General features: G+C 39.4%; 2 protein-coding genes across 7 annotated transcripts in view; one reads left to right on the top strand and one right to left on the bottom strand.

The window, feature by feature from the left end:
* Positions 1 to 8802, top strand: part of TMEM181 (transmembrane protein 181) — a 32642-nt gene extending 23840 nt beyond the window's left edge. For all 5 annotated transcript variants that reach the window (XM_059832816.1, XM_059832807.1, XM_059832831.1 and 2 more), the window contains 10 exons: positions 273 to 372; positions 1142 to 1272; positions 1858 to 1949; positions 3035 to 3092; positions 3774 to 3876; positions 3974 to 4025; positions 4682 to 4764; positions 5852 to 5941; positions 7595 to 7661; positions 8606 to 8802. In XM_059832816.1, the coding sequence (XP_059688799.1) occupies positions 273 to 372; positions 1142 to 1272; positions 1858 to 1949; positions 3035 to 3092; positions 3774 to 3876; positions 3974 to 4025; positions 4682 to 4764; positions 5852 to 5941; positions 7595 to 7661; positions 8606 to 8684 (855 nt within the window). In that variant the 3' untranslated portion in view covers positions 8685 to 8802. The remainder of the gene's footprint in view (positions 1 to 272; positions 373 to 1141; positions 1273 to 1857; positions 1950 to 3034; positions 3093 to 3773; positions 3877 to 3973; positions 4026 to 4681; positions 4765 to 5851; positions 5942 to 7594; positions 7662 to 8605) is intronic.
* Positions 8803 to 14879: 6077 nt separating this feature from the next.
* DYNLT1 (dynein light chain Tctex-type 1) lies at positions 14880 to 20415 on the bottom strand. Of its 2 annotated transcripts, XM_059835446.1 has the most exons (5): positions 20330 to 20415; positions 17253 to 17294; positions 15893 to 16016; positions 15596 to 15673; positions 14880 to 15301 (listed from the first exon to the last, which is right to left on the bottom strand). In XM_059835446.1, the coding sequence occupies exons 1-5, from the start codon at positions 20354 to 20356 to the stop codon at positions 15231 to 15233; spliced, it is 342 nt and encodes a 113-aa protein (XP_059691429.1). In that variant the 5' UTR covers positions 20357 to 20415; the 3' UTR covers positions 14880 to 15230. The 2 variants fall into 2 exon arrangements, with proteins under 2 accessions (XP_059691429.1, XP_059691430.1); XM_059835447.1 differs by lacking the exon at positions 17253 to 17294.
* Positions 20416 to 23229: the final 2814 nt, after the last annotated feature.

A 23229-nucleotide genomic window follows, 5' to 3' on the forward strand; every position in this document is an offset into this window, starting at 1 on the left:
GACAAGTAATTAGGCAACATACATTGTCGATTTGCGCAGTACTAGCTGGTTTCCTTCTCGGTTTGCTTGAGAGATCAAGTAATTTGCATTGGGGTAAGTCAGCAAACTTGGAGCAGAAGTAGAAGCTAGGAGATGTGGTTCCTGTTTTACAATGTTCTCAGTGGCAAAGACCTCGTGAAGTAGCCTTTGCAGTGTGCTGTGTTATCTCTTTACTCTGGTAAAACCATTAAGGCTGTATTCCTTCCTTACAAATTTTTGTTCTTGTTTTATAGTGTCTGTTTGCACATTCCCTGCGGAAATTCTCCATGAGAGACTGGGGTATTGAACAGAAGTGGATGTCCATCCTCCTTCCCCTCCTGCTACTTTACAATGGTACTTGTACCCTGGAATTTTTAGAAAAGCTCCTTTTTACAAAAAAAAAAAAAAAAAAAAGAGAGAGAGAAGGCAAAATGGAATCTGGCCTTGAACTTATAAGCAGCTGTTTATAAGGCTTCAGAAAACTAATTAAAAAAAAAAAACAAACCAACAACCCTTTTTAAGTGTATAAAATTCAAGGGCATAATGAGTAGGTGGATTTCATTCTTTTCAGTCATGTGAATGTCAACTCTTTTTGTTTAAATGTCTGATTGGAAGAGGTGGCTGCAACCATACTGAACCTTTCATATAACGACATGTAAATGCAATTTCTGTGTTTGTCTGATAAGTATTACTTCTTCATTTTTCACATGTTCATGCTTTAGTTAAAAATGGAGGCTACTTTTAGTCTGGTAAACCACATCAAATTCTAGCACTCTCTAGCAGTACCAAAAGAATATTTGCCTTTCAGTCATTCTATGATAATTTTTTAGGTCATCACCAAGAACAGTGGTTTAGTAGAAAGTCTAATAAAACCTGAAATCTTCTAGAAATGTTTGTAACCATTTCAAATTCTTTCTACAACACAGAGGATGGCTGCTGGAGGCACCATTTTCTTTGTAAATTACTTTAAGATACAGCAAACTTCAATTTCATTTACTGGTGTAATTTGAAAAATCTAGAGTTTTTTGTTCCTCTGAAGATACATTCTGCTTTACTTTTCATAATGGAAAAGACCATGCTTTTTCTCCTTTGTTTAACTTTTTTTTTTCTTATTTTGTTACAGATCCATTTTTCCCCCTTTCTTTTCTGGTGAACAGCTGGTTTCCTGGAATGCTGGATGATCTATTCCAGTCACTGTTTCTGTGTGCATTGTTGTTGTTCTGGCTTTGCGTCTACCATGGTATAAGAGTACAGGTAAGGGTGCAACATTATCTACTACTTACCAAGAAGACAGTACTTGTTTTTTTCAGTTCTTTCAAAAGGTGACAAAATTGAAACCAAATTTTTAAAAATGAGACATTTATTTTATTCTGAAAGTACAATGTGACACATGACGCTTTGGAGTTGAAATGATCTGTGGTGAAGTAGATAGATGGGACAGTCCACTCTATTGCAAGACAGTCTTCAGAATTATGGTGCCGTTTTGTTCTTGCTTGAAGGGTTTTGTTGTTGTATGTGGTGGTAGATTGTTTATTAAACCACTTTACTGCATAAGATAAATATGAATTCTGGAGCATATTCCTATAGTTGCAGTATCAGTGAAATATGTGGGACCTTACAAATAGGATGCTCCAAATCTACTGCATCTTATTGACACAAATGATGATACAATTTTATGTCTTCTGTAATCACCTGTGCAGGTTAAAAATACAGAAGGCGAGTCTCTTAATCTAGTTCATGCTGAATGAAACAAAGATGATAGTTATTTTATTCTGTCAAGAATGAATGAAATCTCAAATGTGGGTTCACTCCTTCACCACACTATTGTTTTCTCAACAGGGGGAAAGGAAGTGCTTAACTTTCTATCTGCCCAAATTCTTTATTGTTGGACTATTGTGGTTGGCCTCTGTTACACTGGGAATATGGCAAACGTAAGTAATTCAAAATTTAGTGTAAAAGTAACGAGCTGAGAGTGTTCAAGAATGAGAAGATTGTTTATAATTGGTGGTATCTGTTTCTTAAAGCTCTGATTGTGGTATAGAAATGGAATTCAAATTCTTAAATCTTTCTGTTTTGCAAATTGTGACTGATTTGAAAACAGAATTCCCCAGGGACGATCTAGTAGTACATAATTTTATAAATCAGAGTGAGATCTAGAAATCACTATTTTGTCAATATGTTATGACTCCCTACAATACTCCCTTTAACACCATGTCCCAATTAGCTTTTAGTATTTGAAGCAGCAGTTTCTCTGTAGTTGACTATTACACAGTTTGACCACATATTCTCAACTATTAAACCTGCACAACTGGTATTGACACTGCTTAGTCAAGCTATGCTATCTCTCCTCAAAACTCAGTTCTTTTGCTTGGTTTAGTGTTTCTCTCTTTTTTCCAATTTGTTGTGTTAACATAAAGGTGTCACTATTCCCCACCCAGAAAACTTTCTCAGTTTTGGTACGTTTGTAGTTTCTAAACCATTTTAGTCTCAAGTGTTTGCCTCTTATTTTATTTCTCAGACAGAAGATACCTTCCAAACTTCCCCATGCCCTCGTACATTGTTGAAAGCAGTGCAGTTGCAGGAGATGCTCGTGATAATGCCGTATCAGCATAATTGCTATGAGGCAAGGGCTTATACCACAGTTATTTCTTAAGTATGATTCTTGTCACCAAGGATAAAATGTAACACAAAGTCCTGAAGGCTTGTAGGAATTTACAAGACTATACATTTTCTAAAAAATAAGTGGGAAAATTAGACGTGCTCACAACTGAAATCCTCCATATTCCTTCAGAATTGGGTTTGGGACGAAGGAGGACGTCATGTGTTGTAAATTGTCATGACTCCATTGCAATCAATGGCATTGCACCAATTTATAGAGCCAAAACCTTTAATTATAAACTCTGTATAGTAACTTTAAACCTTTTCTTTGTTAGTGGGTTTCTTGGTCAGTACGACTTTTTGACCTTGTCTTTTGTAATGGTGTAAGTACCGCTTTTTCATTTTGAATCTTTTCTAGTGTTAATGAAGTACATGATCCTACATATCAGTACAGGGTTGACACAGGTAATTTCCAGGTAAGTCAGAAATGTTTTCTTGCTATTAAATTGTCAGATGGAGTTAGGCAATAAAAGGAGGTGGGGTTTGTTCTTCTATTAAAATCTGTAACACAATTTAGAAAATAGCAAATGCTGGTCAGATGGTCTTATTCTGACTAGGGTACTTTTAATTTTGCTTTAGATCATGCATAGGCCATACTGAGCTCCATCCCAATGAGAAGAGGAAATTGTCTTGCAAATCTGGAGACTGAACATCACAAGTTTAGTCACAGACTCATGACTGTTGGGACTGAAAGAAAATTTTTTAAGCCTCTTACTAAGCCAGTTTTGTACATCTTTACTCCTGCCAAGATCCTCTGTCCTAGTAAATTTCAAACTTTCTTGTTGTAAAGGAAGATCTGATTTGTACAGGTCCTTTATTTTTCTCAGGAGCTGTGTTTTCAGAAAATCATTGAGATTCAGCTCACTGTGAACTCAGTGAACAAAATGATGACTTCTATTAAACATCCTTTCTCCACATTCCCCAAGAACCTACCTTGATGTATAGCCATCCCCGTTTTGTACTTCCTTTCATGAGTCTAATTCCCCTGAATAAATGGACCATTCTATGTTGTGCTTTGGGAAATAATGATTTCTATTGAGGGAAGAAGGAATTGACGAAATCTCATTAAATAATAAAAACTAACACTCTTCCTACAGGGAATGAAAATCTTCTTCCTTGTGGTGGCAACCACATACATTCTCTACCTTTTGTTCCTGATAGTGAGAGCATGCTCAGAACTTCGTAACATGCCTTATGTTGGTAAGGAATATTTCCTTTGATTCTTCCGCAAACAGGCTTGCTTCTCCTAGATGTAGGTGTAAATTCGCTAATAACAACTTTTCTCAATCTTTTTCAGATCTCAGGTTAAAATTCTTGACTGCATTAACCTTTGTAGTGCTTGTCATTAGGTAAGGCTTTTCAAAGTACGTTTCTCAGTACTGTAACTTTTAAAACCTTTTTTTCAGGGCTTTGAATACTTTTTGTTGATAATAAAATTGTCAATGAAACTGAGGAATGTCTTTTGATATAATTGTTATGGCAAGCATTTCTTAATTTCTTAAACCTTCTTAAGGCTTTTAGAGCTAACTTTATATTATTTCCATTACCACAGCAATAGACTGCGAGATTTAGAAGGTTCACTTTGCAGACATTTTTCTGTACTGCTGAGCGGTCTGCAGTGCACTGTTCACCTCTTCTGGAGCTTTGTAAGCTTCACTTAGTCAAAGCAGAAGTTTAGAATTAGTTTCTTACATTATTGTTAATATCTGTCTCCTGCACTCCAAACAATTATTTCAAATTACTGTTGACTCTTGGATTGTCTGTAGTGGATGAAATCTGAGGGAAATAGACCATAGGGGGTTTTTTCTGCTTTACTAAGTTGACTGCTGACTTTTAATCTCAAAAGGATCATTCTTAATTTAGAAGTATGAAAGCAAATGTGTCTTAAAATAAATGGCCATCATGTTAACATAATAATTTTCTCATAACTCTTCTATCAAGCTACTATTTCAATTTTGTGGTTTAAAGACACAGTACACCTATATGCTTTAACTTTTTTCCACAGCATTGTTATACTCTACCTACGCTTTGGAGCACAAGTTCTACAGGACAACTTTGTTGCTGAGCTGTCGACTCATTATCAGAATTATATCCTTATGTTGTGACACTGCTCAACTAGGAACGTTAATCTGTTTTCATGCAGAAGGTACTTAAAAATGATCTATCTAAGGACTGAGACCTTTGACTTCTAGGTGGGCTTTTGAAGTTCAGTCCATTTTGATCGAGGTTTCATGTCAGCATTTTGCAATGGCTAAAGATTATCAGCTGAGACAGTTTCAGTCTAATTTGTTTACATCACATAAATCACAACTGCATTTGATACTCTTCAAAAGGAGTGAAGGCCTAGATATGCATGCATTCAAGTAATTTTAACAAGTTATTGTGACAAATTTGGCTGTATTTGCTGTATGAATTCAATTTGCTGTATACCTATCAGTTGGCATGGGGCATATCTAAATATTTGAGAAATTAACAGTTTAGAAGTCACCGAAAATGCGTTTGTGTGTTGGTCCAAGTCTACATGTGGAAGAGGTCATAGCAGAGAATTTAAGTGACTTGAGAGAAACTATTTCTGATGTCTGTTGGCAACAGGATTACAGATGGTATTTCTGGACCTGAACCATGAGATCCTAATTCATCCTACTTTCTGAAAGTGCCTGTGTGACTGCAACTGCTCCGGTTACTGATAGTAGAAAACAGTATGTAAAGCCTTTAGTATTTTCCCAAAATGATGGCAAGAAGCCATCTTCAGAGTTCTATCTACAGATAGTCTTTTCTCCTTCCTTCTCAATCTCTGTGCCAAGCAAGAACTTTTTTTAAAATAAACAAAACAAAACAACCCGACCTGAACACCCCCCTTACTCAGCTTTCTTTTAGCATTGAAGGCAGAACTGTTCAATTTACCATGCACTCCACCACTCAAGAGTAGACCTTATCTCAGCAAATGTTACTTGTGTTAAAGTTTTGTCTTCATTGGGAGCTTTACCTTGAAATAGCTTGAGTACATTAGTTGTCATTGAATTTAAAACATGCAGTTTTGTTTAGCCATTCATGCTCTCGAACGTTACTAAAGTAAACGTTCTTTCCATTGAAACAGCTTATGTATGGTTTGGGTCTTGTTTCCGAAGTTAATATGTATGGAGCTATATTGAGCAATATCCTTGACGCTTACTACCAGCAGAATTCTTATCATTTTATGGTTTATTGAACTTTTATCTCTACACATTAGCCTTCGTGTATTCGCCCTCAAAGAATGCACTATATGGTAAGTGTAAGCAATTATCTGGCAAACTTAGATGACAAGAGCTGGCATACTAGCAGATACTGTGTAACATCATTACATTTTGGTTGTCTCGTTACTGTTTCAATTTGCTTTGAGTTAACATGAGCAGAAGCTGCTCTGCTCCTCAGCAAAAAATAGTATTGGAAGTATGAAGGAACACATAAACTGTAGACAACTGATTAGCTAGACTTAAATTCTTATGCACTTAGATCAAGCTTATAGTCATATGATGTTTCCATATAATGCACTAACTTTTGCACTGACTCACAGACAATCTTTAAGGAGCGACAATACTTCATTTTTACTTCGTTCTAACAATAAGGTTAATATATTGGCATGCTGGCAAACTGGACTCTGCAATAGGTAACATGCTGTTGGAAAAGTAGGAGTGAAGCTGATCTTTAACATGGGGGAATTTTGGGGAACCTGCTATGGGGAGAGGGCTGCAGAGAGCCCATGTAAAGGGGGATAAAGGACTGAATCAGTGGCACTTCTGGTTTTGCATTGCTACGTAGAGGATGTAATCTGACTCACATGATGATTATAAAGCATTATCCCTCTCTAACAGGTAAAGATTTTGTAAAATAAATATTTATACTGAGTGCATTCTCTGCTTTAAGCATTGAGTCTAAAATACAGAACCATAGAACAACCCAGGTTGGAAGGGACCTGGAAAGATCATTTGGTCCAAATGAAAAGGAGCCTAGATGAGATTATCTGGCACACTGTCCAATCACATCTTTCATGCTGAGAGGTGTGAGGGGGAAGGCACTAAATAGTGGAGCTGGTCCTTTCTCTAAACTTTTTAGAGTTGATACAGATGGAACTGTTACAGAAAAATGCTATTTTTCCACTAAGACAAGACAAATGGCTGGGTGAGGATAAAGTTAAAAACTTGCTGTTGGGTTGCAAGAACTATTAATTTATAGCAGGGAGGAAGTAAAAAGCTGCCACGAAAAACATGTTTATGGCAAATTGCTGGATTGAATTTTACTTGCATATAATTATGAACTGCAGCTAAGCAGCACAGATTATGCAAGAAATGGAGGCCTTAAAACAAGGTAGAGGGAATTGTCATAAATAGCCAATGGAAAGTATCTGTTTCCTTTCATGTCACCATAAAGGTAGAAGTCCTTCGTTCATCTATTACAAGGATGTAAAATAACTGGCTAATCATTGACTTGCATACAAGGGATTACAACTTTGGTCTACTATAGTTGTAGCTTAGAAATAACCAAGAAATTAATGAAGTCTGCACTTTTTAAATATATACAAACTTTTGAATAATGATTAAGAATAATAAAATATAATTTAATTACTCTTATGTGCAGGTTGAAATAATATGACATAGGAAACTGCACAAAGGAAGAAATCTGCTTATGCAACATGGAGAATATTTATCTAAAAATAAGACGAGATAATTATGTCATCTTCTTAACTCTTAAGCATACTATGATGTTGTGGCTGAAGGGTGAAGAATTTAAAGGAGAGAATTCCTGTTTGGATATAGTTTTGTTGAATTGTAGTCATGACTGTCTTGAAAGTTGTTGAATCTGTTGCTTCAGTGTTAGATTGTAAGTACAGCCACATTTCTATATTTAATGTGTTAAATTAACCCCTATTTGTATTTTCCAGAATCACAGTTGAAAGACAATCCTGCTTTTTCTATGCTGAATGATTCAGATGATGATGTGATTTATGGGTAAGATTATAAAATACCTATGGAGAGTTACTGTTGGTGTGTTATTTTTGTAATGTTCTTTTCCCTATTCATTAAATAAGTGAAGGCTTTGTAGGTTGTTAGTGAAAGTGTTCTGCCTAAAGAACAGAAACATAGCCTTATTCTGAAACAGAAATGAAATGAGAATGCATGTTAGTTTGTTTTTTCTTTTGTTGGTTTCTGAAAGGGATTGCCACGGCACTGATACAAATAGGTAAGAAAGTATTAGGATGCTGGTAGGTCATGGAGTAAAGGCAGCAAGAGACATGAAAGGAAAGGACTTTCTTTTAAACTGGGAAGGATTGCAGGAGTCAGGTGGAGTTAGCAAAGAGGCAGCTCATATGTAAATGCTGCAGAGAAGAATAATGGCTCTTCTTAAGTGTCCATCACTTACTGAAATATGAATAAGCAAATCTAGCAAAACTTCCTGGATTTACATGAGTTTATGTACTGTAGGAATTATAGCAGCACTTAAAACCCATCCAGGCCAGGTGTCTCTGTGCTAGACACTGAACAAACTCATTATCTGCCCTTGATGTTTTCACATTTTACCAAGGACACTGAAGTGGTTGGAACAGTGAGGATGGGGTTAATACTGCAGTAACCTGAACAAGTTTGTGCTAAGTGCATTGTCTGAGATAGCTTGCCTTTGTTTAGTTAGATGAGTAGTGGTAGTACCAGCTTGCTTCTGTACTAATCCTTGTGAAAAGTGGCTTGTAGTTACTGGAGTAACTTTTATTAGGCATCATGCTCCAGAGAGAAGTCATATATATTGCTCATATCTCCAACAAGGAAGGAAAACAGATAACCACCTTCTTAGCCAAATAACAATTTGATGCCTCAATGTAGTTTAGAACTTTCTGTTTATTTTGGACTTCCTATCTGAACACCATGTTCAGAATTTTTCACAAGTATCTGTTTCACAGGAGTGACTATGAAGAAATGCCACTTCAGAATGGCCAAGCTATTAGAGCCAAGTATAAAGAGGAATCGGACAGTGATTGATTTTGATGTAGACAGACTTGTTCAGCTGGAATTAAACCAATTTTGAAGTTTTCCTACATGGACAACTTCCTTGGCTTCCTTACAGTATGCTGTCATCTGAACACTAACTCCCAGGAAGGACATTCTGCTTCTGTTTCTGTTTACAAAGTTAAAACTGAAAAAAGGAATGCTTGAAAAGGTGGTGAAAACTTAAGAAACCAAAATTTTTACACATCTTATAAAATGCCTGATAGCAGGATGTCTGTGGACTAAAATCTTTAAGTCTATTTCTATTTAGAAGTGTCACTGATTATGTGCTGATTTTAAAATTGCTTCCTTGCTGCTTGCTTTTTTGTGGGTTTGGGGGTTTTTTTTGAGGATTATGTACAGCATACTGTCATTCATCTGTTGCGTTTGAGTTAGCTCCTTTGTATATTGTCCACTGCTGTACAAAGTGCCTCATTTCCCTTTCAATTTTCTATCTTAGTCTTTTGAGCTGGAGGCAGGGAAGGAAGTGTTTTAGGGTTTTCTTTTTTTTTTTTAATGCAAGAAAACACAAGCTTTCCATTCTCCCTTCGAAGAAGCAATATAGACTTAAGACCATTTTTAAAATTCTTTTAAATGAGTTTACCAGATTTGTAAGTGCAAGATATGTGCAAATAGTCAAGTTCTAGTGAGCCAAAATAGCCTCAGTGGTGCAAAATTATTTGTGTAACAGGTTTCATAACATACTTTACTGCCACAGCAGAAGTGTTTGTTTTGTTTTTTGTTTTGTGTTGTTTAAACAGCCCTTTCAAATAAAAATATTTAGGCAGCAACAAATCTCAGAAGGAAGGCAGGACTTGTCTTTCTGGGGTTTTTTGTATGCTGGAGGAGATTGTTACACTTACAGAGAATACAGTATGAAAGTTTCATAGAGAATTACAATTTCAATTTTCCAAACATTTCATTTTTAGAGGCTTTTTCTACATCAGAATTTTTCCTTAAGTTGTATTAATGGATGGTTAATCTACACCCTATGAACAATAGTGGTTGCTCCTGTATTGAACGTGCTTGAGAGTTAGCTTCTGAGCATGTTCTGTGCATAGTTTAACTTCTTTGTCATACCACAGTCACCACCTGTACTGATCGGAACTTTTACTAGCACATTTTGTGATTATCTGTATTCCAGTCTGTGCTGGAACAGAGTTATATGGGAATTAAGTATTCCCAGTACAATGCTGCTGCTTCTCTATTTAACAGTTGATTTTCTCCTACACCATTGTTCAGTTCTTTATTTAAGTGGATGCTGTTTGTTTCTAACTACTTTTGGTTTCAGGTACTTGACCTGTCTGAAAGTATCTTTTTTTTTTTTTTTTTCATGGATTCGTGACTGTGATTTACTCTTGTAAAATTTCTCTGCCCTGCTGCTGTAGAAAAGACTCTCAAAAAGACTGTTAATGTATTAGACAGAAAATGGTGCTGGCTTACACTAGGGAATTGAGCTAGTTTAAGCAATGAAGTCCTACTAGGCTTGCTGAATCATGTTGGGGAAAAAGTAGATTTGTTCTGCTTTGATGCAACAACTGTTCTAGACCATTCCTGTGGCAATAACCTCCTGGTAGGTGTTCCAGATCATGAAGGGGAGACTTCACAGGATAGCAATTTGCTTAGAGAGGACCAAAGGAACTGCTTCATGTGGTTGCATCCTTGCTGTCACAGAATAGTTCAAGTTAAATCAGTGCTCTGCTAAAGACAAGCATGGTGAGATAATCTCTGTGTGTGAGAGAGAAAACTTTCTAAAATTATGTAGAGATGTGAAATTTTTTTGAGAGTATTTGAAGTTTAAAACTTTCTGTACCAGGGATCATTTATTTGTTAGAAGCCAAAGTACTATTGTATGGCTAAAGCAAGGAAACTGTTTGGTGGGGAGGGGAAGATTTTTTCCTTTCATTTCTTAATTAATTGGTGTCAGTTTAGAAGAACATATAGGAAAACATTACAGAAGTATTTCAAGTTAGTGGTGAGGTTTTTTTCCAGTGAACTGTAGTAAGCTGTACCTTCAGCACTTCCTTTTAGACTTTTTTTAACAAGTATGGGAGATGATCTTTGTATTCTGGAAGAGGAGAGCCCATTCTCATTTTTACCGTTCCCCAGATGACTTTCTTGAGGCTTACAGCTGTTTGAATTTGCAGAGTCAGACTTGGGAGCCAACTAGGCATCCTCTGTGTACCCCAAATCCTTTTGAATCCCATTGGAGTAACAGTGGGTACAGGAATTAGGACTTCAAAAATTGGTATTTACATGATCCTTATATATTCAGATCTTTTTGGCTCTGATTGTTTGATTCTGTTCTAAATTGTTCTGAAGAGATAAAATGTTTGATTTGACCAATGTGCGAAGTATACTAATGTTTCTTATCACCGTCTGAACTGGTTGTTAGTTAACCCTGAAATACAGTGTCATGCTTTGGGATTTCATTAACTAAAGAAAATATTTGTAATTTAACTTTGAGATGATGATTTTTTCCTAAGCTTGTTCTCAGCTCATTTCACTTGCTGTTTTGTTTGCATTAACTTTTCTACATCACTACATTCAAAGTGGAAATAGGAAAGCTGAGAATGGGAAATGTGTACTTAAAATAAGTCTCTCACTACAAAAATAGTGAGAAAATAGTTTCCTTGTTAATTTTTAGAGATTATGTTTAAGCAACATTTGCCATGCAAAATAGTTTTGTGTTTTGGAAGTGCTAGAGTGTAATGGTAAGCTTGGTTGAATCACTGTCGTATCAAATTCAATATACAGTAAAAAGGCAAAAGCAGTGAAGCAGATGTGGAAATAGTTTTGCTAGCAAGAAATCTCAATGTCGCTCCTCTTATTTCCACAATTAGAAAGCAGAGACAGTATTTGAGGAATATTACAGAATGGATTGTAAACAGCTTGGGAGTAGGTGGCATAAATTCACCTCTGAGTAAAGTAACCTAAGGATGAATCAGAAGAGATCTGGATAAGAAACTAGCCTAGCTTTCCTTTCATTACTGCTAAAGTAATTAAATCTTTCCATCACTAGTGGAACTGTATAAAATGAGAAAAGTATGCAAAAAGGCCCCCCAGTATACAGTGTTCCTGCTCTAAAGGAGATGCCGTCTATTAAATAACTGCAAGACTTCCATGTACATGATGATCAGAGGGACTTTTAAGAAATCAGTAATCCTTGACTGTGAGCCATTCATGGCAACCATTTTCTGTAGTATTTGCTTTAAAAATACAGCTGGTGTTGGACTGGTTGGAAACTTTCCTAGGACTGGCAAACAGGAAGCATAAGGCTTAACATCAGTAAGGAACAGCTGGTGCAACAGACCTGTGGCACTAATACTGGGGAAAAGGGGAGGACGGTTCCAGCTAGGAAAGACTTTGATCCATTGTCTTTCTCTGAGCCAAAAGACAACTTTGTGTCCATAGTCACCTAATTTTCCCCCCATTTCCTTTTGCTTATGCCAGTAATAACCTTTGCATTACTGTAAAACTTTTTTTAGACATTTGTAAATATGTAAAATGAAAATATGGAAAAATTGTGTACCAAAATGGTATAAAAATGTGTAAGATAAATGCTCTGTTTAATGAGAAGCTGTAATTAAATGCTGCTTTGAGAAAGTGTGCATGAGGACATGTGTTAAATATTCTATGTGTCTAGAAGTTGTGTTAATGACAGCAAATTATCCATTTATGTTGGAAAACTTCATGCTAATATGGAATATGAAGGAAAAAAACAATATTTTACTTAAAGAAAAAGTTGGGTATTGAGTTTCTTGGAAGACTTCATGTGCATAATCATTGTTAAATATGTTCATAATAAAGTTTTCTATCTTTATATTGTATCTTGGCTTTTATTTTCCTTCTAGTGAACAGGAAACAGAGACTGACTTTATAATTACCTTCTTGACTACTCCAGCCCACAGTTTGTGCTATTTTTTTTTACAGCCAGTTAATTACCTAGAGCAAGGACTCTGCAAGCTCATCACCCTAATGCTTTACTTTGGCACTGAGATGAGCTGGCCAGCAGTCTCTGAAAAAGGTGATTAAAACTAAGGCGTTTGAATATAATTCAAATTTAAAAATCAGTAACTGTACAACATCAAGACAGTAATATGTGATGTCAATAGTATTTTACAGAAAAGTCCTATCTTAACTCAGGATGGGGGGAATCAACACCCAAAAAAACCCCCAACCCCAAAGCTCTCTCTGTAGTCCCAAAACTGCTACGTCAGGAGCATTGGTTATTGCTCACATGTAAAACTATCTATAAAACTATAGCTACCTTTCTGTAGCACAACTTCTGTTTTAATGCAACAGGGTTTTTTTTTCCTCCCATACAGCTTTTATACTGGCAGGCATCTCAAACTTTTTTTTTTCCCTGCAGTTCAGCACATGCATGAACCAACAAACAGCAAAAAAAAAATCAAGGGATTTGCTATTATTAACATGAACAAAGGACAAGGAATGTTTGAATGGCTTGACCACAAAGCCAAGTATATCTAGAAGTAAATACTGACTCGAAGTGCAACAGTTGTTTCTTTTAACTGTAAATAAATAGCTGAGTAGGTACTACTCTACCAGCATTATTCTGGCATGCTGATGGAAAGGAGATAAAGTATCTAACCATCCAGATTAAAAGTTTCCTTAGCAATTCAGAGATCAAAGACATTCTTTTTATGACAAGTTTCTCTCTCACCCTGATGACTGTTTCAGGCACTTTATTTAATCTATCTTGTTTTAATATTTTCTTTTTACAGGTGTTGTATCATTTCTGACACTGAATACTCAAGCATTCTGTTTCTAGTCAAACCCATGCTGAAACTCTTCTCAGCTACAGAAATATCACAGAATAGTTTGGGTTGGAAGGCACCTTAAAGATCATCTAGTTCCAACCCCCCTGCCATAGGCAGGGACACATTCCACTAAACCAGGTTGCTCAAGGCCCCGTCCAACCTGGCCTTGAACACTTCCAGGGTTGGGCATCCACAACTTCTTCTCTCGGCAACCTGTTCCAGTGCCTCACCACCCTCATGGTGAAGAATTTCTTCCTAATATCTAATCTAAATCCACCCTCTTTCAGCTTAAAGCCATTACCCCTTGTCCTATCACTACATGCCCTTGTAAGAAGTCCCTCTCCAGCTTTCTTGTATCAACACTCCCAAGCCCTTCTCCTCAGGGCTGCTCTCAATCCATTCTCCACTCAGCCTGTATTTGTGCTTGGGATTGCCCCGACCCATGTGCAGGACCTTGCACTTGGCCTTGTTAAAATTCATGAGGCTCACACGGGCCCACCTCTCAAGCCTGTCAAGGTCCCTCTGGATGGCAAGCCTTCCCTCTAGCATGTCAACCGCACCACACAGCTTGGCATCATTGGCAAACTTGCTGAGGGTGCACTCAATCCCCATGTCCATGTCGCCAATAAATGTGCCAGTCCCAATACCAATCCCTGAATAACACCACTCGTCACTGGTCTCCACTTGGACATTGAGCTGCTGACCACAACTCTTTGAGTGCAACCATCCAGCCAATTCCTTATCCACTGAGTGGTGCAGCCGTCAAATCCATGTCTCTACAATTTAGAGACAAGGATGTTGTGCAGGACTGTGTCTGATAAAGAAAACCTTATCCAAGCCTATGCTGAAAACTTGTTTTACTTGTTATTCCTCTGCAACTTTACTCTAGAAGGCAGGAGACTTACTCACATGTTATTTAGTCATGTCGCCTTGAGGCAGTTTTTTCCCCCTTTCGGAAAGGATCATGTTTCACCAACTATCAGATCTCATCACACTCACTATCAGCAAAGTCTGCATAGAAGGTAGCAAGTAAGTTCAAGACCTACTTAATGCATGTAATGGGCTGCAATAGTGAATGATTACCCGTATATAGCTGGCTGAGCACTTCTGGAATGTGAAACACTTCTTATCTGTCTTTTTTCAATGACGATAGTTATTTCTGTTATTGTTCCATGTCTTAAATACCATACATACAATCAGATTAAACAGGTCCCAAAAATGCAGCCAAGTTACTTTCTGATAAACGTCATCTCATTTTCTTGCAATTTTATAGTGACTTTGGCAAAATTACAGAAGTGCTTTGTATTCTGATATGTATCTCAACTACCTTGAAGAGAAGTAAAAGGAGTTGGAACCCTTTTTTTTTTAAATAACTAAAGAGTTTAGTTTAAATGAGTCACACCAATGGTTATGAATTTCAATAATTTAATGCTAACCAAGAGTACAAAGTGTGAAAGTTGGTGTCTCATTTATATTGGTCTTAAAAAAGAAATCTAGAGAAAGTGTTTACACTGCAGCAGATTTCAGTATTAGCACCTTGAAGAGAAGTTCTTGAATTGTTAAGACAGTATGGCAACACTGGTACGATACTAAGTACAAACATAAACCATGTAACAGCATATTTTCACATTTCTATGTTTGAAAAAAGTTACTTAAAAAGTACATTAAAAACAAAAGTTGTTCAGTGTATTCACAGTTTGAGTAGAGATGGAATCAAGTGCTGGAGTAGAAAAGAGAAGGATGAATGATTCCAAGGCAATTATATTGCAAGTCCAAAGGCACTGACAATACAGTACATAGTCTTATTCTCCCATCTCACAGTGCAGGTTCCTACAAATAGAAAAAAGCGTTTCAGAGACAGAAGAAGGTTACAGTGACTAAATGCATGCCCTTATATGCATGTTTGTAATTGTTTACATTAAGAATCTTAAGAATGAAGCTTTCACAACAGCTAAGCGTTTCATATATATGAGTTAGCATTACAGCCAAACGGAAAAAATACCAAACTGTATGCTATTACGCCAAAAGTATAACACTTGGAAAAAAAGAAAAGTATTCTGCCTAGTCTTAAGGGGACTAGCATTAAAGTTGCAAGCTGAAAAATCCAACAGTTGTGTTCCTTACCATCACTGGAGTTGTCCCAGAAGCAAGAGCTTGCTGTATGTAGCCCAGCACCATTCTTTTGCATAATCACACAGGTCACTGTTAGTCAGTAGAGAAGCTTTTATTAATTTATCACTACCATTAATTAACATTTAGCTACATTTTTGCTTAGCTTAGTACATACATACACACATAGGCATATATACACGCTTATGAGTAGTTTACAGACATGGTTCTTGCTAAGATCCTCCCCCACCCCCTACCCATCAGTGCACTTGACTGTACCAGCTTTCACAGAAAAGAGAAAGTTGAGCTCACCAATATACTTGAAAGGCTTCCCCAGCTTTGTGAGTTGGCTTAGTGTTTGTTCCACCACACTCGTCGTCCACTGGTTCACTTTGCTGTGCTGGTAGGCATTGCCACCTATCGCACTTTCTATGGCCTATTGGTGACGAACACGTACAATAAGCTGCACTGTTGTCAATCTAAAAGGCACCCATTACCCCATTGCAATATGGAGCACTAAAGATGAGACCCCACAGCCACAGAAAAAATCCTAAATACTGCTTGTCCGTACTGCTTATTGGAAGTGTTTTCAATTATTAAAAAACTTGCAGGTCAGAGTTTGAGCCAGGCATAGGGGGAATTATCATAGATGCCATCCTCTCCTCATTTTGTGGTATTTTGATTCTTTATTTGTAATTCCTATCCCAATGTCCTGAAGCCAGAGTTATGAAAAGGGTCTTACACTTAAACAGTCCTGAAAAGACTGAAAAAATGCACACAACAATTGTTCATTCACACATATTTTTCTACAGAAATGAACTTCAGATTTTTCAGTAGAATCGTTTTTGGGAAACAAAACCCCAAATCAAAACAAAAGACCCATGTAGTTGCTGGTTACTAATAGAGCAGAAGCCTTCAGCCAAATAATCCATTTTACTTATGAGGAAAGTTTCCCCTTTAAGATACAAACAAAAGTACATTAAAGTTGCGTGTTTTTCATTGCTACTTTTTTCCCTTGCAGAAATTGCTTAAAAAAATAACCACAAAGCTATTTCGGATTCAGAAGAGACAGGAGCATGTATTAAAGCATGCGTATTCAATTTACAGAGCCTGACCAAAACAGTTGTTCTGCCACAAGAAAAAAAATTGCACTAGTCTACTCTACATGAGGAATTCTGGACACAAAAACCAAATCCCTCTGGAAATTTTCTAGACAGGAAATTCATGTTTCTTAGCAACAAGAATAGTTCAATCATTTAAAACAAACAAGAACTCATTTTGGAGGAAAAGCCTCTCAAAAGAACATAGTAACATGCATATGCAGATAGCCTATAAAAAACCCTATATGTCACTGAAATATAAAATCTACCTCTATTGAGTTTAACATACAACATCGCCCTAGAAATTCTAACAGGGATACACTGCAACCAAAGAGGAGCATATGACATTATTTTAATTATCTTTTGGATTTGTAATACATATCATAACTAAGGCTAGGTATCATTTCCACTTAAAGTTCGCATGTTGTTAAATCAACATTCATCTATACTTTGATAGCAACCTATCTAGAAATCTATTATATATTGGTTACCAGATTTTCTGGAATGCTTTTTAGCATGCAGCATACAACATACCATACTTTCACACCAACAAAATGAAAATGTTAGTTTACCTCTTTAATGATGCTACTGACTTCATCAACAACAAAGGAAGTCTACAAAAAGAGTAGAATTTTAAATAATCAGTGGACACATTCTTCTGTTTACAGAGTTCAAGCTTTGTTAAGAACATGCACTAGAAGCTTAATTCATTCTTGTCACATTTCTTGCAAATCAGAAGATACTGAGTCTTCCTTTATTTGCTCATGTACTCTGGCTCCCTGAACCCCGTCAGGTTAGCATTCTTAGCAAAGTAATGAAAAGTAACAGATGAACTAATATTGGCTGGCCTTTTGAGTCAGTTTTCAAATTTTAACTTGAAAGTACTTTAAAATAATATGTATACCACTTCTGTACATATATATTCTCATTTTACAGTAAGCATTAATGTCCACAATTCACAGAGTGGGGTTGCAGAGATAACCTCAGTGTGCAGACACAGCTTACAGTTAAATGAAACTGACATCTCCAGGGCACTGATGTGGACAAATCATCGATTCACAGCCCAACCAAAAGCTGTCATGACAATTTCAGCAGGGGATAAGAAGAAAACTGCCCCTTGGAAACCAAAGGGGAAATCTAGCTCACTGGACTTCCCACCACCTTCAGCCTTCTCTCGGGCTCCGGGGAGCCTGTGGAATGGGGACAGAGAAGGCCCCATACTACCCATTTTCTTGTATGGTTAGTATGTTCTCCTGTTTCAGTCCCTCAGCTGTTGCTGCCTCCCACATAAGATGGTTAAAACAAGTCGCCGCCACTGCCAGGGGCAGCCCACCACCCACTGCAGCCGTTCAAACGGCCAGGGAGCCCTAACAGGCGGGATCCTGCACGGCACGGCAGTAAGCCAGGCACCGTGTTTTTACTACAGGTATCTCACAGCCTCACCTCACAAACCAGAAGAAAGGAACAAGACAAAAAGAAATGCACATAACAGCAAACTAATTAATTTCAGAAGACTGAATAAGGATTTCAAAATTAACCTAACCAAGCGTATGTCAACTGAGTTTTCACTGGGAGGTCTGTCAGCTTCTCCAGCTGACAAACATAAATAACAGCATAATTCGGGTGTGCAGGCAGGACGTAGTTACACCTGCTCAGGAGAATTTCAGCATTATATTCATAAAACATTTGGTCTGAAGGCGAACAGTCTAGTCAGCTGCAGTGATACGTGACATTCAGAAACATGTGAGCAGCTGAGTGTTCTCCCTGACAGAAGAAACAGCATGCCATGGGAGACATGCAGGCAATGCCTTTTCTGTAACTATTCAGAGGCACCAACTTCCTCACACACTTCAACATTTTTAAAAGCTTTTATGTGCTGTGGCAAACTGGCTTTTATTTTTAGCTTCTTGACTTTGATTTAATTTTAATATGCCTCATTTGTTTTCAAGGTACTGAATTTTATAGGTGCTTACATTTAAGGTGCACCACTGTATTTAACCAAGTAAGAGCTATTATTATCAAGATATCCTTCCCAGAGAGCGTAAGTAAGTTAAGAATACACACGCCAAACATGCTGGCAGACATGAAGCATGCTGTCAGGCAAGATGATAAACCGTATACAGATTTTTCTTCACAAAGTCTAGAACTCTGCTCAGAAATGCCTTTGAGCAAGCACAAACATGGCTCACCAAAGTAAACTGAATTAAATCCAACCCAAGTTATCAAAGGTATTTAGATATCTGATTTGTACGGACACAAGTGGGAAAGAGCCATAGATACATTTGAGAATTTGGTTCTAGAGTTGCTGTTACTTCTCGACCCTCTCCCTTTTTTGGGATGAGAGCGTATATGGGTTTAGGTGCATGACAAAACGGAACATGAAGTCCCAATATCCAGCTTTGTGATTTGTGTACTGTAACTGAGTTGCCAAATAATACAAGACTATTCCATCCTTTAATAAGATAATACAAGCACTTTTTGTATTAAAAAATAAAGGGAAAAAATTCAGAAGCTTTGTGATTTCTCTGCATTACCCCTCTGGCACAAGGAAAGCAGACTTGATGTTTCCAATACCTTGTTTAAAAGGGGTGTTCCCGGGCAACAAATGCAAACTGCAAAGCAGTATTATTTTTGAGGAATTCTGAAGACATTTTTGAAAACAGCTATAAGACTGATGTTCAAGTATGTTAATTAGGATTTTTTTAAAAATATCTGTAACTGTATAACACAGGCCAGGCCCAGCAATCAGGACAAGGCTTTTAGAATAGCACAAGCCTAACACACCTTCACCCCTCACACTGCTTTGTTATTATCTAACCAAGTCACAATGCAGCTGTTGAAGAACAATGCAGTAAATCGCCATGGCTCAGAAAAACTGTCCCTCTGCAAGAACACTTGCTGGGTAGTCATTTAGCATGATAAAGACCCTTGATTTATCCGACTTTGTATCTTCGTTAAGGGGGTATAATGTGATAGCTGTCTCACTAGCGCGCCTGTAACATCCAGACCCTCTACTTGAACTCTTCTTTCTGCATAAATAGCTTATTCGAGTCGTCCTCGCCCTGATCTAAACTGGACCAGCAAACCTTCTACCACAGCACACTGCTTCATCCTGTTGGTAAAGCCAGAAACCATGATACCCCTCGAGCGTTTTCTCTAAGTGATTTGCAGCAGCAGCTTTCGGGAGAGAAGCAGGCGTGGGTCGACGCCAGGGAAGAGGAGCCCAGCGAACACCCGAAATGCAGACAAGGGGCTGGCCCACCGGCCCGGCCGGTAACCAGATCTGCTCACGCCGCCAGAGGGACGCCGAGCTCGCGGGACGGCTTCGGTCCGCCCGGAGGGGCAGCAGCGCCGCGCGGCAGGAACAAAGGCCGGGCCCTGCCCAACGTCTCCAGCCGTTGCCCGGGAAGCGCGGCCCCGACACCACCGACGCCCGGCGTCACCCCGGGGGAGGGCGGCAGAGGATCGGGGCGATGGGGGCCGGGGCGGCTCCCAACGGCCCCAGGCTCGCCCGAGGGTCACCGAGGGGTGGGGTCCGGGGCGGACAGGTGTCGCCTAAGACCCTCTGCCGGCCCGCAGCCTCCCGAAAGGAGAGGACAGGGGCAGCCCCAAAGCTGCGCTCCTCCTGCCCCCCACCCCGGTCCGTTACCTCCTCCCCCGACTGGAAGTCGTCCATCTTCCCGGTGGAACCCCTCACGCCGCAACCGACACCGCCCCCTCACCACTGCGCCCCACGCGCCGGCTGCTGCTCGCAGTGCGCCTGCGCCTTCCAGCTCCGCGTCCCCGCCCGCGTCGGGCTACGGCGCCGAAGGCGCTTGCGCAGTGCTGCCCGCGGGCGGCGGGGCCCGTCCACTGAAGCTGCTCGGCTCTGCGCCTCGCGCCCGTCTTTGCTTGGGTTCCGTACAGCCCGACGCTTCCCCGCCCGAAAGGCTGGCAGTGCGGCTGCGCACTGCTGCGCCCCCCCGCCTCTCTCTTTACGCCTGCGCAATGGCCGCTTAGCGTCTCGGGCGCGTAGCAACGGGGAGAGCTGCGGTCGCTGTGTCAGCCGCCGCTACGGGGCTCGGCCTGCCCAGGGCCCTTCAAGATGGCGCGGTTTCCATAGCGGTCCTGGTCGGGACCCGGTCGGGGAGGTGCCGCTCGGCGGGGGGAGAGGGGGAACGGACCGTCATGGCGTTGTCAAACGCCCCAAAGCCTGGGGTCGAGAGAGAGAAGGCTACTTGTCACGGTTGTGTTTTTCATACAGATAGCTTGCCGTTAGTGTTCAGTGGGCGTGCCTGCGGGGAGGTGGATCCGAGAGGTCCTTCCCTGGGAAGGAGCATCTGCATCTTGTTTCTGGAAACAGAGCTTGAAAAGAATGCCTGAGTCTGTCGTGTATGCTCAGGAACTGAAAAAAACATGGAAAGGCATGAAGAATATCTGAATTCTGATAGTTTTAAGCAGATCGTGCCATTTTTGGCAGCCAGAATCAGAATCTGGACAATGAAATCGAAGGGCACACTTTTCACAGTTGATGGATTTTGTGTGTGTGTGTGGTGTTTACAGATTGCCCAAATTACTGATGATACCTACCTCTGAGAGCTGCTCTAGACAGTGGAAGATTCTGTTCAGGTTCAGAGTGGCCTGGATGAACTGGAGAAATAGTCTGAACAAAGGAGAAAATAACTTACTGGGGGCAAGTGCAAAAGCCTTTACTGAGACAGGAATAACCAACTCTATAAATGCAGACAGGGCAGGACCAGCTCACTCAGTAGCCATTCTATAGACAAGAGAGTAGGTGAGCGTATTAGGTTTGATTTACCTCAGTCTGTCATACGAAGCTGCTGTTAAGACAGCAGATGCCATACTGGGAGGTGTGAATGGGCATATAGCTTGCAGGACTTGGGAAGCAGCATTTCTACTGTACTTTGCGCAATAAAGCCTCACAGGGAGTACTGTGTCCAGCTTTAGATGCTGTGTTTCAAGAAGGTTGTGAGTGAATTACAGCCTCAGGGCCTGAGTGCCCCAACAGGCCTCAGCTGCCCTAATCAGCCTCAGCTGTGGCCTCCACCCCTGCACCCTCTGCTCCAGGCCTGTCTCTGGGACAGACTTCGGCCCCACATTTTGGCCTCCTGTTTCTTTTGAAGAAGGCCACCCCAACCAGTCACCTCACTTTGGGACTGTTGGGGGGTCCTGCGGGCAGCACCTGCTCTGCCCACCCCACTGGGATACAGCAGGACTGCAGCTGGCTGCTGAGCACACCCTCTGCCCCTCTCCTCTGAGCTCTGTGCTTGCTGCTCCCTCCCTGCAGAAAGCAGAGACCAAAAAAGTGAGGCCTATGGGAAGGCTGAACAAGCAGTGCTTTTTAGACAAAAGAATAAGATGTAACTTGGTTATATTCTTAGTGCATATAAAATACTGCAGCAGCTTTCCATGTCCAGGGGTGAGAGGGAAAAATACAATGAAATAAAACTGTGACAATTAAGGCTTTGGTTAAATATTAGGGGGAAGTTGGCAGCAAGGCTAACGTTCCTCAGCCTGGCTTTGTGATACTACAAACCTGTTGCTGTGGGTAGTTACAATCCTTAGGTTATTTCTGGTCTTTTTTTTAGTTAAAGTTTTGGCTGAAATGAAGGCCCAAATCATCCAAATATTCTTTGTTGGGCTTAGCTCTGTGCCCCACTAACTCTTCAGTGATACAGTTGAAGAAGGTGATTAAACTTGATGTACACAGGTGGAAATGTTTGAACCTATTTAACTTAATGAAGTTACAAAATTGCAGGCTGATTAAATTTGCATTGTGAATAGAATTGCAGTGCTTTGTTTAATTTTAACTAAAAATAATATTTCTTAAAACACCCAAAACACTAAGAAGGGCTTCTGCATTGTACATGCAGTTTATCTGGTAGAGCCAGGAACAAGAAAGGTGGTTGACCTGCAAGAACATTCTCTCTTCTTTTCCAGACTTTGAAATAAATTGGATGTAATTTTGAACTTCATTACTCACACTTGGTTCTGTGATAGACTGAATTGAGATATCCAATTCAAATAATATTTTAACTTTTAATCATTATCTGAGGTCAGATTTCCAGTTGTGAGGTAAAATAATTGTATTCTTTTTGCAAATGCATAAAAAATGAATTCTTTCGAACTTTTATCTATACTAATTGCTTTGTCATTCAGACCTGAATAGAAAACTATTTTGTTTCCAGGAAGTAACTGTTTACGATACAAGCGGAGTTTTCTGTGCAAGTCCTGGGGACATTGAGGTTAGTAGTATTTTCACATCTATAGTATCAGAAAAAGAAATTACGTAGAACTCAAAGCCAGTTCTCTTCCTGTGTGTGGCTTGAAGACTGAGCATATTTTGATAATATCAGTCACCTTTTATAGCCTCTTGTGCTAAGTCTCTTTTTAATGTTAGAAACATGAATAACTTCTCTTTGATTCTAGTTGCTGTTGCTGGTAACAAAACCAGAGACTTGGCAAAAGCTGTTGTAACACTAGAGCTCTTCTTTGAGTGCATTTGCTTTTAGCTGTTTTGGGGATGCGCCTCTGTACATACGTCAGTCC

This window comes from Gavia stellata, chromosome 2, assembly GCF_030936135.1.
Source record: "Gavia stellata isolate bGavSte3 chromosome 2, bGavSte3.hap2, whole genome shotgun sequence".
NCBI lineage: Eukaryota > Metazoa > Chordata > Aves > Gaviiformes > Gaviidae > Gavia > Gavia stellata.

Excerpts from the sequence above, each read along its gene's own strand:
- DYNLT1 (XM_059835446.1), bottom strand. The coding sequence starts at position 20,356 with ATGGACGACTTCCAGTCGGGGGAGGAG. Across the intron at positions 15,674-15,892 it reads GAAGCCTTTCAAGTATATTG|TGACCTGTGTGATTATGCAA; the intron begins GTGAGCTCAACT and ends ACTGACTAACAG. Across the intron at positions 15,302-15,595 it reads CTGGGACAACTCCAGTGATG|GAACCTGCACTGTGAGATGG; the intron begins GTAAGGAACACA and ends TTCTATTTGTAG.